The following is a 14,463-nucleotide window of genomic DNA, read 5'->3' on the forward strand; positions in this document are numbered from 1 at the left end:
CCACCACCACCCCGACCCCCGGCAGCCACCTGAGTTTCCTGCACGTCAGGTAGACTCTCCCTGGCCTCAGGTGGCAGGGGGGGAATGCACTTGGGCTTTCCTGAGGCCCAGGCTCCACAGCCTGCTCTGGCCTTGGGTAAGACACGACGACAGCTGTGCTCTGGGGGGAAGACTTTATTGTGTTCGGGGAGCAGCAGGGGCGCCCCAGTCCTTGTGAGGGAGGGAAGCCAGGCTGCAGCAGCAGGAGGCCCCTCGGTGTCCCTCGGGGGATGTAGGTGACAACCATTCCTCAGGAGTCCTGAGTGTTCTCCCCCACTTCAGGAAAGGAGACTCCCTGTCTCCTGAAAGTGGGGGTTGACCGTGGTCGTGATGGCGCTTCTGTAAAGAGGATTGTTTTCCTGGGGAAGAAGGGCAGAAATGATGAGGAAAAGCCCCAGGGCTGCTCCTCTGTCTGATCCCAAGGGGCCACCCTGGAATTCGAGCAGCGCCCTAAGAGCAGGGCGTAGGGCACAGCAGACACGGACCAAAGTGGGGGGGACCAAGGTGAAAGTCGAGGCTGGGGGGGGCAGGCAGGAAGCGGAGAGCCAGGCGGTCCTAACCAGGGAAGACCTGGGGGTAGGAGGCAGCCCCCACCTGCTTCCAGTTGAGGTGCTTCTGCTCCTTCTCAAAGCGGCTAAATTCTCGGCGGTCGTAGATTTCCACGGAAAGCCGGTAAGCCAGGACCAGCCCCAGCCCCACTGCCACGATGCCCCCTACACAGCCCAACACGATGGCCTGGGTGTGATCCGCGCCTCCTGCGGGAGGAAACCACGCGGACCTCTGGGGGCCCGGCCACGGGGACTGACGGTTGCCCGTAGCGGGTCCAGCCTCCCAGCCTCGCTTGTCATTAAAACAAAGGGACCCAGCAAGGTGCAAGGTTCTCCTCAGGGCCCAGGGCCTTAGCCTTGTCCGCTTGGCCCATCGCCTCCACTTTTGCCTGGACTCCCTGCTCTACTTCAGCTCCTGGCCTGGTTTCCTCCCCTCGTCACCTCCCCAACCCCAGGTCTGAGGCCCTACCCGTCGAGCTTCCGGGGCTCCCGGGGGTGTGTCCACAGCATCCCTGCCCACTTACTCTCTTGGGGTCTCACTGTCAACACAACCATGCCTCCGGCTTCCTCCTCCACCAGGAAGAACAGCAGCTGGTTGTCTAGGGTCCTCTCTTTGCACCAGCCGTCATCCAGGACAGGGACCAAAGCCAGAGTCACATTGTAATGGGCACAAGCCACGCTGCAATTGGTGGCCAGGGGACCAGTCCCAAAGGCCCCACACTCAGCACAGTCCCTGTCCGGTGGACACCCATAGGTTACCAGCTGGGCAGCAGTCGCTCGCACCACAGGGCAGGGAGGGGGCAGGTGGGAGCGGCACCGCGCACCCCGACCCCTGCACCCCCCGGGCCCCTGCTCCCAAGTTGCAAGACCCAAGGTCTCACCTGTGTCTCTCACATGATGTCTTGCAGCCTGAGCACTGCTCACAGAGGGCACCGAAGTAGCCGTCCCGGCACTGGCAGCGGTTGCACTTGCAGTCCCCACGCCCGCTGCAGACCCCCCCCTCTGGACCGAGACAGCTGTCCGTGTCCATGCTGCACTCGCACGCTGAGCCGGTGCGGTTGGCGTGGCAGTGACACCTTCCACACTGGCAGTGGCCAAAGCCTGGGGAGAGCCACACACAGGGTGACAACCATACTCCTCACTCCTCATGGGTGTCACATGCCACCATGGGCTGTTCCTGTGCGTCCAGTTCCCTCTCGAGTGTGCCAGACCCCTCCAGCTCCTACACCAGAAACTTTGATGCTTGCCTTTGGGCCATGAAGTTCCAGAGCCGAAATACCCTTGGGACCCACTCTGACCCCACCCTTCTCCCAAAGTCCGCAGGTACCTCCACAGAGGATGCCCTCGTGTCGCTCACAGCTGGCATCATCACACTCGCACAGAGGCCCGGAGCTCTGTCCACTGCAGCTGCAGCGTCCACACTGGCACCGTCCCTTCCCGCTGCACAAGGGCCCTGTCCCGTTGGGGGCCCGGCACCCAGACTCCAGGTCTGGGGAGGACAGCTCAGCCTCCGAGCATTCACAGAGCCTACCCAGGCGGCCGGGGGCACAGCTGGGAGGGGAGGAGGAGGCAGGGTCAGCACAACCAGGGGAGGAGAGGTGGGTCTGACCATCCCTTGACCCATCTTCCCCAAGATCCTCTAGGCCTAAGGTCCCAAAAGAGTTGGAGGGAGATGAGCGGCTGAAGGGACGCGACGTGTAGCCGAGCGCCGCGGAGAAGTGTGGAGGGAAGGGTCTCGGCACGTCCGGGAAGCTTTAGGTGAAAGTCAGGGTGGCGTCTTGAACGAGACGTCTAGAGACGCCGTGGGGGACAGAAGACGGAGGAGGAATACCGGGCTCGGAGGCGTTGGGAGCCACGTGGGGAGAAGGCAGCCAGCGGCCTCACCTGCATACCCCACACTGCAGGCGCCCCTGGCCGTCACTGCAGTGGGGCGCCTGGGGCTGGGTGTCGCTGCAGTTACAGTCACACAGTGTGTGCAGCTCCACAGTCAGCTCCTCGGAGAAGCCAAGCGCTCGGAGCCTCAGAAGATGGGGCTCTGGGAGGCAGCGGGTAGCTTGGAGAGTAACCAGAAAGTTCACCTGAGGACGCGTGGGCAGAAATCAGACTCAAGATCCTGTGCACGCGCACACGCACGCACACACGCACACCCCAAACCCATTCATCATCCAGAACCTTGGTCCTAGGAAATTAAGGGAGAGGGTCATGCTGACACTCGTCTCGTAGAGCCCCCTGGAGGAAGCCGCTCCTGAAGGCCTTTCCAGAGGACACGAGGACTGCCCCATGCCTCTGCATTGTTCTCTGTCTGCCCCATGTCTTCCTGCGGCTTCCACTTCCCTCCCCCGCCCCCACTTCCTTCCTTGGGCCTGTCTGGGCCGGCTCTCACCGTGTGGTTGATGGGGACGTGGCTGCACTGGCCGCGGTCCCCAGCCTCAGCCTCCCTCTTCTCAGGATCCCCACACAGAGACTCGTAGGAGATGTGGACCCCAGGAGGGAGCGCGGAGTGCTCGAGGGTCACAGTGGATGACAGGCTCTGTGGAAGGGAGACAGTGAGTAACCACGTGAAGGCAGGACTCCCGCCCCACCTCGTGCCTTCTCCAGCCCTTCCAACCTTCACCCTAACCCTGCCCTCGGCCGCCTTGGGGCCCCTCGCCCCCACCAGGCTGCCCAGGCGGGAGGCATCTGTGCAGGAAGAAGTGTGAGCACCACGAGGGACCACATGGGTCAGTGCAGCCGCAAGGGCCCTGCCGGGGACGGGGACACAGGCACTGGCACCGCGCAGCGGCTGCTTCTCAAACCCCAGGTCAGGATATACGGCCTATGCCCACGAGGGGCTCAAGGGCAGAGTCTTCCGAGGGAGTTTGTCCTGAGCACTCGGATCCTGCCGCAGATTTTCTCGCCGTGGGTTGAGGCCATGACCTGTCATAAGCCTGTGGCATGGTTACAGGGATAAGACCTCAGCCCAAGAAACCCTGGTGGATCTTTGCGGTTCCTTCTACCTGTAAAATCCTATGGTTCCCGTGAAGAGAATCTCTGAACTATTTGTAAGCTTAGTGAAGGCAGGCTCCAGGCGGACTTAGGGGCACCAGTGCCAGCCCTTCCGTCCCTTATCTGCATGAGCCTGGGCAAGTCGTTCAGCCCTCTGTGTCTGTATCCCCATCTATAAAATAGGGGCAATAATCGTCAGCCAACAGGGATCTAGGGGGGTCAACGAGATGGCAAACGGCAAGTGCGCTAGGACAGCGCGTGGCATGAAATAGCAGCTCAGTGAACCTTCCTTTCCTTCCTGGCCCCGAGCGGGGCTCCGTGCTCTGTGCAAGCCAGACGCTTCGGCTCTACAGATGTGAGCCAGAGCGAGGGGCCTGTTAGGGAGAGCCTGCACACCCCTCCCCGTGCCCGTCCCCGCGCTCGCCCAGGCCCAGCCCCTCACATTGTACGCGTCCATGATGAGCTGTACCACGTTGCTGGAGTCCTCACTCAGCTCCCCCACTGCGGACTTAGGAATCAGCTTGCTCAGCTCCTGGGGTATTGAGGAGTCCGGGGCAATGGTGGGTCGCAGTTCGGGGGAGGTGGGCTTCTGGGGGTCTGCAGGGGGGGCTTTCGGGGAGGAGGAGCATGGGTCCTTGAGGGAGCCGAGAAAGGCTCCAGGCGGGAAGGTGTGGCATTCAGCGGGCTCTCACCTGGTAGACAGGCAGCGTGGCACTGGTGACGGCAAAGATGGGCTGGATGTTTGCTGCGGACAGGGCCTGGGCTACCTGGCCCACAGAGGGGTAGTCCTGGGCACGGGAGAGGGGACAAGGTGAGCGCCGCAGGTCCCCCCAAACACCATCCAAGGAAATGCGCAGGAAGTCCAGGAACCAGGCTTCCACCAGCTAGTGGGACCCTGGAGGCTCAGCAGGAGGAGGGAGCAGCTGGGGTGGGGGGTGACCGAGCAGCAGGGGGACATGGAGAGGAGGAGTGGTCCTGTGCTGGGGTGGTCACTGGTAAGGCTGGGGTGGGGGTCCTCGGGGCAGAGGAGCTGTGACTCAGGGCAGGGACTCACAAACTCTGGGCTGCGGCTGTAGAGGCCGTTGCTGTCCAAGTGGCAGTGCCCATCGCTGGGCATGAAAATGCCACCCAACTTCCCATCCCCAGCTGTGTGGAACGTGTCGTCTGAAGTGAACACCAGCAGCCGGGACACGTTTCTCCAGCCGATCTTCTCCTGCGGCGGGGGAGTGGGGTGGAGGTAGGCTGTGCACCGGGCTCTAGGAGCCAAAGGTCGGCCAGCCCCGCTCTGAGTCAGCTTGCTGTGCGGGCTGGCGGCGCCTCTGCTCCCGGCCGTCCAGGCGGGGTTGGGTTCGCCGGGGCCTCCCGGTGAGTTAGGGAAACCCGCCTCTCCCTCGCCATCTCTCACTCTGATCCGCCAGGAAATTGTCAAAATAAATATGCGGCCACAGGCTGTAGTCCAGAGGCTCCCCCAGGACTGGCCCGGCCGGACCGGGGTGGCAGTCTCGGGGCCCGCGGTCCCTTGTTGGCGCCTCACCTGGCAGAGCGCAGCCTGCAGAATGGCATCGAAGCCGCCTTCGGGCGAGTCCAGGTTGCCCGACACGCTCTGGCGGCCCACCTCTCGCTCGAAGGCTGTGGCGTCGCCGGTCAGGGACAGCACGTGGCGGAAGCTGAAGGGCGGCTGGCAGCGCTCCAGGCGGGTGGGGCAGGGGTGGCGCAGCTTGGCGGGCACCGTGCTCACGAAGGGCAGCACCGTCTTGTCCACGAAGGAGCCGAAGCCTGGGAGGGGGCGCGGTGAAGGCCGGGCCAGGGGTCGAGCCAGAGGTCGCCGGCGGGGGCAGTGGGAGGCCGCTGCGGGGCGCAGGAGGCAGAAAGGGGGGTGCCGGGGGCAGGAGGGCAGGAGGGGCAGGAGGGCAGGAGGGGCAGGAGGGCAGGAGGGCAGGAGGGCAGGAGCGCAGCTCACAGGGCGAGGGGCGGGCGCTCACCGATGCGCACCGACTGGGTGACCTCCCGCAGCCGCACCAGCAGGTCGTGGCCGAGCTGGCGCACGCGCTCCAGGTCGTCCTTCATGGAGTAGCTCAGGTCCATGAGGTAGTACAGGTCCACCGGGTAGCCCTCGGCCCGGCGGAAGCGCACGGCCAGCCGCTGCGGCTCCCCTGCGGCGGGCGGGGGCTCAGCGGCGGGATCCCTGGGGGGGGGCATCCTCCTCCCCCACCCCCCCATCCTCCCCCCACCCTCCACCCCATCCCCCCACCCACATCCTCCCCCATCCTCCTCCCCATCCCTCCATCCCCCCACCCCCCATCCTTCCCATCCCCCCATCCTCCCCCACCACCATCCCCCCACCCACATCCTTCCCCATCCTCCCCATCCTCCTCCCCATCCCTCCATCCCCCCACCCCCCATCCTTCCCATCCCCCATCCTCCCCCACCACCATCCCCCCACCCACATCCTTCCCCATCCTCCCCATCCTCCTCCCCATCCCTCCATCCCCCCACCCCCCATCCTTCCCATCCCCCCATCCTCCCCCACCACCATCCCCCCACCCACATCCTTCCCCATCCTCCCCATCCTCCTCCCCATCCCTCCATCCCCCCACCCCCCATCCTTCCCATCCCCCATCCTCCCCCACCACCATCCCCCCACCCCCATCCTTCCCATCCCCCCACCCCCATCCTTCCCATCCCCCCACCCTCCCCCCACCCCCCCACTCACCTGGGCGCAGCGCCACGCGGACCCGCTGCGGCGTCAGCTGCGTGGCCCCCTCTCCGCGGAAGCCCGAGCCCAGCGGCCGCTCCTGCAGCACCTCCTGCCGCCCGCGGGGCTCCTCCAGCGCCGTCGGGGCGCAGCCGCGGGCCAGCAGCTCCTGGGCGGGGCCGCAGCGCCGCTCCTCCGCCTCCCCCGACGCCGTGAAGTTCTGGGCCAAGGGAGGCGCGTCGGGACCCCGCGGCCCTCGGCTCCCGGGCAGCTCCCCCGCCCCCGCCCCGGGCCCCCGCGCTCGGCCCGCGGTGGTCACACACGTCCTTGTCACCCCAGGCCTCCCCTCCCGGCCCCGCGGTCACCCCCCCACCCCCGGGCCTGGTCACAGCCCACTTCCTAGAGGACCCACCGCCGCCCCCCTCCCCAGCACCTGCCCTCCCCTCCCCAGCACCTAACCCCCCAGCACCTACCCCCCCTTGAGCAGCACCAACCCCCCCAGCACCCACTACCACCCCCGCAGCCCCAGCAGCCCTCACCTCTCAGGCAGCTCCCCAAGCCCCCATGCCTCCTCTCCCGCCCCGCGGTCTCACACACGTCCTTGTCACAGCCCACTTCCTTAAGCACCCACCCCTGCCCCCCTCCCCAGCACCTACATCCCTACCCCCCCACCCCCACCCCCGCAGGGCCACAGACTTCCTACTGCGATGGGAGGGGCTGGGGCGGGGCTCACTACCTCCAGAGGAGGAGGAGCCTGGCTTCCACGTCCACCCTGCCTCCCTCCCCGCCCCGTGGTGCCCGGTGGTACGTGGGGGCTGGAGGTGCAGGAGGGAGGGAACGCCTACAGTGGCTGCTCCACTGGTCCTGAGGCCTCGGTAGGTCCAGATACCCAAGGAGGCAGACACATGCCTGGTGTCCCCAGGCCCCGGCCTGGCACCTCCTGCTCTGCCTGCTGCCCACCCAGCTCCCAGGGCGCCTGTCTCAGGGGGCTGCCCCCTCTCCCACCCAGCTCTCCCTCTGCCTGGGACCCTGTGGTGGCTGTTGTGCAGGCAGCCGCCAGGCCCTGGCACCCCCCTCCCCCGGGCCCTGTCCCGAGGCACAGAGAGCAGCCCTGACCAGCCGGGCAAACATGCCTTCCCAGCGCCCACCAGGGCAGCCTCGGCCTCTTCCCAAAGCCCACCCGCTCCCAGCTCCTCCCTCTGCTCTCCCAGCCACAGGCGGCGACATACCTGGGAACCTCACGTGCGCACCCCAACACAGACTCAGAAACCCAGTCACCCACTTTCTGCTAGGGACTAACACCCAATGTGACAGCATTTGAAAATGGGAAGAAATTAGGGTTAGGTGAGAGCAAGGAGGGAGAACCCTCGCGCCCTGGGATTGCTGCCCTTAGAAGAGGCACCAAAGAGCTGGTCTACACCTGTGTGCAGGCCAGGGAGAGGGCCCTCCCCAGGAACCAAATGGGCTGGCGTCTTGACCTCGGATGCCTAGCCCCCAGGACTGTGAGAAACAGATGCCCCATCCTAGCCCCCAGGACTGTGAGAAACATGCCCATTGCTTAAGCCACCCAGCCTGTGGGATGCTGTCCTGGCAGCCCAGCTGACAGATGCACTTACCCACATGTGTATGTACCACGGCTCCCTCTACCTACACACGAGCGTGAGTTCCAGCTCCAGAGTTATGGTCACAACTCTTCTCCACATACACACAGATACACGGATGCAAAAACCTATACACACAGAACCTTGCATGCATGTGTACACACACACGCACACACAGTCACACACAGGAGTCCCATGTGCACAAACTCACACATGGGACTGCAGAGTGCACCCAGAAAATCACACATTTGCTCACACAATCACACACGTATCTCTGTTCTGCACAAACACGTACACCGGGTTCAAAGGCCACAGGCCCATCTTTACCAGTTGCTTGCACCACGCACAACTCGGGTGTGAGAGGATGCATTCCCGGCAGGAGGGGGCAGGCTGGCAGGACCCCAGCAGGGACAGGTCAGGATCCCTCCATTCTGTGGCCTTCTCTGCGGAGGAGATCTTGGCATCCAATTCACTCTCCCCTCTCCTCAGGGCCAGCAGGAGAACAAGGACCGTTAACAAAGCCACCATGGCCTGCAATGGAATATCGGGGTCACGTGGCCCTTAGGGAGGCCCTCCGAAGTCTCAGTCCTCTAAACTTAGCCTGTGGTTGTCACTCTCAAAACTACCTCCGGGGCACCTGGCTGGCTTAGTCGGTAGAGCAGGTGACTTTGATCTCAGAGTGGTGAGTTCAAGCCCCACCTTGGGCATAGAGCTTACTAAAGGGGGACAGGGAGCCCACGACCCCAATTCATCTTCTTTTTTTTTTTTTTCCTTAAATCCCAATTATTTATCTCCCCTCACAGCCTTCCTGTGGATTCAGCAGTTTCTTTAAAATGTCAGGAAGAGGCAGGTACCACGCCTGGGTGGGAGCCTTGGAGAAGTCCCTCCTGTGTGCAGACTTCACTAGGCCAAGGTGGGCAAAATGGCCTAACAAGGGTCTGGGGACTGGGCCTGGAAGCGCTCAGGCCTACACCCACCCAGGTCTATTCACCAGGATTCCAAGCCACCGCGGGAATAACCGGACAGGAAACAGAGCGGGTCCTGGTCCTGCCTCGGTCACTCACTGGCTTACGGCAGGTCAGGCTGTTTCCCTGGACCTCGGCTTCCACATCTGTAGAGAGACAGAGGAGAACAAGTAATCGGACGACGGCCTCTGCAGCTTTCATAATCTTGGATTCTAAGTGAAGGAAGAGGGTCAAGGCTGCTAAATTTAAGGGAGGAAAGTCAGGAAATGGGAATGAGAGGAAGGAAGGCTGGAGCTGACGAGGGAGTATTGGAAAGAGGCAGGGAAGGCAGCGAGGGGCATAAAGATTAGGCCATAAGAAAACTTCCTAAAGGTCCCGGATAACGGAGGAAGGCAAGCCAGGTGGGTAAAGTCTTTTTCCGTCCTGCACTTTGCACAAAGTAAATATACGCTGAAGGAAGAGCCGGAAGGCAGGGTAATTCCTGGAATGACCTCTAGGGAAAACGAAGCAACGAAGCAAATTTCTGATTTTTAAAAACGTATTAATTAAAAATTCGAATAGGCAAGCCATAGCCATGCTTCAAAAATCAAAAAGTTAAGGGGCTTCTGGCTGGTTCAGTGGATTCAGTGTCTGACTCTTGGTTTCGGCTAGGGTCGGGTCATGATCTCAGGATTGTGGGACTGAGCCCCACATCTGGCTTTGCACTCAGCGGGGTGTCTGCCTCACATTCTCTCTCTCTCCCTGTCTCTCCCTCTCCCCCTCTGACCCTCCCCACTACTCTCTCTCTCTCTCTCTCAAATAAATAACTAGATATTTTTTAAAAAATCAAAAAGATAGGGATCCCTGGGTGGCTCGGTGCTTTAGCGCCTGCCTTCGGCCCAGGGCGTGGTCCTGGGGTCCCGGGATCGGGTCCCAGGATCAGTCCCACGTCAGGCTCCCTGCATGGAGCCTGCTTCTCCCTCTGCCTGTGTCTCTGCCCCCCGCCCCCCTCTCTCTCTCTCTCTCTGTCTCTCATGAATAAATAAAATCTTTTTTTTTTAAATCAAAAAGATAAATCACAATGGCCTTTAATTACAGAGATGGAAAAATTGGTCCTATACTTCCTACGGAATTGCATGGGACCCTGAACAGCCAAAACAATCTTGGAAAGAACTCGCACTTCTTCCAAAATTCCTAGAAAGCTACAGTAATCTAGGCAGTGCGGTGCTAGCATAAGTGTAGGCATATGGATCAATGGAATGAAATTGAGAGTCCAGTAACAAATCCATCCATTTATGGCCAAATGATTTTCAACAAGGGTGCCAAACTATTCAATGGGGAGAGAACAAGCTTCAACAAATGGTGTTGGGATGACGGTGATCCACATGTGAAAGAATGCAGTTGGACTCCTACCTCACAACATATATAAAAATTAACTGAAAATGGATCAAAGACCCAAATGTAAGTCCTTGAACTATAAACTCTTGAAAGATGGGATCTCTGGGTGGCGCAGCGGTTTGGTGCCTGCCTTTGGCCCAGGGCGCGATCCTGGAGACCCGGGATCGAATCCCCCGTCAGGCTCCCGGTGCATGGAGCCTGCTTCTCCCTCTGCCTTTATCTCTGCCTTGTCTCTGCCTCTCTCTATATATATGACTATCATAAATAAATAATAAAAAAAATTAAAAATTAAAAATTAAAAATAAACTCTTGGAAGAAAATGGGTAAATTTTCATGACCTTGGATTTGACAATGGATTCATAGCTATGACATCAAAAGCACAAGCAACATGGGTAGCCCCGGTGGCGCGCAGCAGTTTAGCGCCGCCTGCAGCCCGGGGTGTGGCCCTGGAAACCCAGGATCGAGTCCCGCGTCAGGCTCCCTGCATGGGGCCTGCTTCTCCCTCTGCCGGTGTCTCTGCCTCTCTCTCTCTCTCTCTCTCTCTCTCTCTGTCTGTGTCTATCATGAATAAATAAATCTTTAAAAAAAATAGATAAACTGGACTTCATGAAAATATAAATGTGCAAATAGAAAAGTTTTGTGCATCAAAGAGCACTATGGAGAGAATTAAAAGACAGACTACAGAAAAGGAGGAAATACTTGCAAACCATCTATCTGGTAAGTATCCAAAATATATAAAGAACCCTTACAACTCAACAACAAAAAGGCAAAACACCTCATTTTTTTAAAATGTTTTTATTTATTTATTCATGAGAGACACACAGAGAGAGAGGCAGAGACACAGGCAGAGGGAAAAGCAGGCTCCATACAGGGAGCCCGATGTGGGACTCGATCCTGGGACTCCAGGATCACGCCCTGAGCCAAAAGCAGGCGCTCACCTGCTGAGCCAACCAGGCATCCCAAACCACCTCATTTTTAAACAGCAAAGGACTTAAGAAGGCATTTCTTTGAAGAAGATAGACAAATGGCCAACAAGCGCAGAAAAAAGATGCTCAATTCCATTAATCAGGGATCCCAGGGTGGCTCAGTGGTTTGGCGCCTGCCTTTGGACCGGGGCGTGATCCTGGAGTCCCAGGATCGAGTCCCACATCGGGCTCCCTGCATGGAGCTGCTTCTCTCTCTGCCTGGGTCTCTGCCTCTCTCTCTGTGTCTCTCATGAATAAATAAAATATTTTTAAAAAATCAAAACATTAGGATAGTGAGAATCTCCCACTCCTATCCCCCATCCTCCCATTTATTTGCACACCTTACTCCAACTAAATGACCATCTTTTTCCATGATCTCCTGTTGTGTACAGCCCTTCTAGGGATTGTTCATGCACACAAACCAATGTGAGTATATATACTCCTCAAATGGTAGAATCTAATGATGGAATCCTACAATCACAATTCTACCGTACACACCATTTTGCCCTTTTCTTTGTCTTTTAACTACTTGGAGATCGTGTTACTCAAGAAAGTAAAGAACTTGCTTCTGTTTTCACAGCTGTATAGGTTTCCATTGCATGGATGGATGGCAGTCTCTCATGGGGATTTATTTTTTTTAATTTTTTTAAAGATTTTATTTATTTATTCATGTTAGAGAGAGAGAGAGGCAGAGACACAGGCAGAGGGAGAAGCAGGCTCCATGCAGGGAGCCCACTGCGGAACTCGATCCCAGGACTCCAGGATCATGCCCTGGGCCAAAGGCAGGCGCTGAACTGCTGAGCCACCCAGGGACCCCCTCTCATGGGGATTTAAATTGTTATCTAATTGTTCATTGTTAAAACGAATGCTGCAGGGGCCCCTGGGTGGCTCAGTCAGCTAAGCATCTGCCTTCAGGACCCTGCCGGGGTCCTGGGATCAAGCTCCGCATCAGGCTCCCTGCTCAGCGAGGAGTCTGCTTCTCCCTCTGTTCTCGCTCTTTTCCTCAAATAAATAAAATCCTAAAAAAAAACAAAACAAAACACTAAAGCTGCCATGAAGATCTCACATGTGTGCAAGTGAATCTGTAGGATAAATCCCTGGAAGAGGATTTGTAGGGCCAAGAAATAGGTATCCTTTGTAATGTTGGCGAGTATTCCTGACATAGCCTCTCTGGCAGCTAGGCCAGGTGTATTCCCGCCAGTGGTGCGTGAGAGAGGGCGGCGAACTCTGGCCTGGAGCATCCGCATCCCCCTCAGCCTGGGCCTAGGTTCAGCCTGATGTTCTACACAGTGTGGGGAAGGGGTGGGGTGCCACGTTGTTACCTCAGCTGTCCTCCTCCCACGCTTGCCACCACTTGAGACCTCAGGTGCAGCGTATATATGTCCCTGAGCCACACGTCTGTGCGAGGCCGGCCCAGGGCTCAGCCTCCGTAACCTCAGCCCCGCTTGTTCTGCACGCCTGTGGTCGAGGAGGTTGGAGATGCTACAGCACAAAACCCAGTTTTGACTCATCTGTCACAGGTGGGGCCCCCAGGATTCGACAAACCCAGAGATCTCTAACCCTCTCATCTTCCCTAAAGGGAGCCCCCTGGGGCTCCCTGCACAGGACTCCCCAATTTTCCTCCTACTCCCAGTTTTCCTCCTCTTTCCTTACTTGGGGATACATGAACTGCCGCTTCTTTCTGCTCATCTCTCTCTCCCTCCTCTTCCCCGCCACCCCCACCCATTCAAAAATTTGATGACATCTTTCTGCTGCTTTTCTCTTCTCCACTTCTTTACAGCTCTTTGTTTTACTTCCTTTTCCCTCATATCCTAACCATAGAGCAGCAGGATTGTCTACTTCATCCCCCTCTTTTTACAAATGGAACCCTGAACCCCAGAGTGGCAAGTGACTTGCCCACCATGGTCACACAGCGAACAGGGACCAAGACAGGTGAGGCTCAATTTGCCACTTCCCTCCCTTCCAACCCAGGCACCATCATCATCAAAAGCTGTGCCTTCTCGCCACCGGCTCCAGTGGGCTCCACCCGGGCGGGACGGGACATGGGTCTTCTTCAGTCTTCCCTTCTTTCCCTCCATGATTTTCATTTTCCTGGACTTGATCCTAACTCCAACATACACCCTAACATCCCCTCAGCACCTGAGAAACAGCATTTCTCCAACCACCAGATCTCCCAAACCAAGTGGAATCCTCTGCTGCCCACTCAGCAGCACGGGGAGGGAAGAGAACTGAGTCCCTGGGCCACGGTCTCCCAGGACTGTGGTATCCATACCAACGTGCCACTGGCAGGTCTGAGCTGAGCACCAGCCACCAGGCAGCAGGGGTAGGAGCTGGGGAGTCATGTTGGGAGAGCCCTACCTTGACATAATCCTTGGCACGTGGGGGACACTCACATGATAGCAGCTTCCCCTACCTTCTTTGCCTCCCTCCGGCCCCACTTTTGGGACACCCATGCAGGAGAGATGGACGGAGGGAGAGCTTGAGAAACTAGAGGAGGGAACTTGGATGAGGATCTTAGGAATGCAGAAAGGAGTTCAGAGCCTTTCTCAAGTCTCAGCCAGATCCTGGGTGTCCATCCTCAGATCAGAGCCCCCTGGAACCCTCTTTCCCCTGGAACCCTCTTTCGTGGAAGTTGGGGAGCAGGTGGGGGTTGGGCCAGTGAAGAGAGGAGGCTGGAGGGCTGTGCCCTGGTACTCACAGGTGCGTGCAGAGCAGCCCTTCCTCCGGCAGCGGTGGCCTTTGTGTACTGATCTGGGAGGCTGCAGAGGAGGAAGTGACACGCCCTGGGGTGGGGTGGAGGAGATTTCGGGGTGGTGGGGTAACTGACCTAGGAGAAGGTGGAGCCCAAGGGGGTGGAACTGAGCCAAGGGGGTTGACGATGACGAAGAGGGATCTGGAAGCAAGGCAGGAAGCTCCGCTGCCTACTGAGCGCCTATCACATGCCGGGCACATCACCTTGCTGTACCTTTCCCAGGACACAGCCCCCCAGTTTTACAGATGTAGAGGCTAAGAGGAAAGGGAGATGTTGAGGCCCAGAGGCAAGAGATACAAGTCTTTGCCCAAGGCCACAGAGCCAGCCACTGGCTGCTGGGGGGCTTCGATCCAGGGCTGCCCGCTCCCCGGGAGGCTGTGCCGTCTCCACTTCCTCCTACAGGGGCGGGATAGGGGGGCAGAGAGTAGGGGTGGGGGGATGAGGGACCATGTGCACTAATTTTGAAAAGCCGATGCCCGGGGTACCGGTGGGTGCTGGACCCGCGGGCCGTGGAGCCAGAGCGCCCGAGCCCATCC

At 59.0% G+C, this 14,463-nt stretch overlaps 1 protein-coding gene across 4 annotated transcripts; it reads right to left on the reverse strand.

Annotated features, from left to right (window-relative positions):
- Positions 1 to 156: 156 nt before the first annotated feature.
- On the reverse strand, positions 157 to 13,953 carry ITGB7 (integrin subunit beta 7). 4 transcript variants are annotated; one of them, XM_041736151.1, is made up of 16 exons: positions 13,874 to 13,953; positions 8,860 to 8,979; positions 8,196 to 8,399; positions 6,286 to 6,487; positions 5,555 to 5,725; positions 5,107 to 5,348; positions 4,627 to 4,785; positions 4,265 to 4,360; positions 4,015 to 4,104; positions 2,971 to 3,117; positions 2,472 to 2,665; positions 1,915 to 2,138; positions 1,469 to 1,688; positions 1,112 to 1,320; positions 634 to 794; positions 157 to 398 (listed from the first exon to the last, which is right to left on the reverse strand). In XM_041736151.1, exons 3-16 carry the CDS (start codon positions 8,394 to 8,396, stop codon positions 318 to 320), a joined length of 2,397 nt encoding a protein of 798 aa, XP_041592085.1. In that variant the 5' UTR covers positions 8,397 to 8,399; positions 8,860 to 8,979; positions 13,874 to 13,953; the 3' UTR covers positions 157 to 317. The 4 variants fall into 4 exon arrangements, with proteins under 4 accessions (XP_041592085.1, XP_041592083.1, XP_041592086.1 ...); XM_041736149.1 differs by having other exon boundaries at positions 8,846 to 8,979; XM_041736152.1 differs by having other exon boundaries at positions 8,933 to 8,979; positions 13,874 to 13,938.
- Between the last annotated feature and the right edge of the window lie 510 nt (positions 13,954 to 14,463).

Source organism: Vulpes lagopus, chromosome 21 (genome assembly GCF_018345385.1).
Source record: "Vulpes lagopus strain Blue_001 chromosome 21, ASM1834538v1, whole genome shotgun sequence".
Classification (NCBI taxonomy): Eukaryota; Metazoa; Chordata; class Mammalia; order Carnivora; family Canidae; genus Vulpes; species Vulpes lagopus.

Coding starts and splice junctions, on each gene's coding strand:
- ITGB7 (XM_041736151.1), bottom strand. CDS start 8,396: ATGGTGGCTTTGTTAACGGTCCTTGTTCTCCTGCTGGCCCTGAGGAGA. Junction 4,105..4,264: donor CCACGCTGCCTGTCTACCAG/GTGAGAGCCCGC, acceptor TCAATACCCCAG/GAGCTGAGCAAGCTGATTCC. Junction 399..633: donor AGCACCTCAACTGGAAGCAG/GTGGGGGCTGCC, acceptor CTTCTTCCCCAG/GAAAACAATCCTCTTTACAG.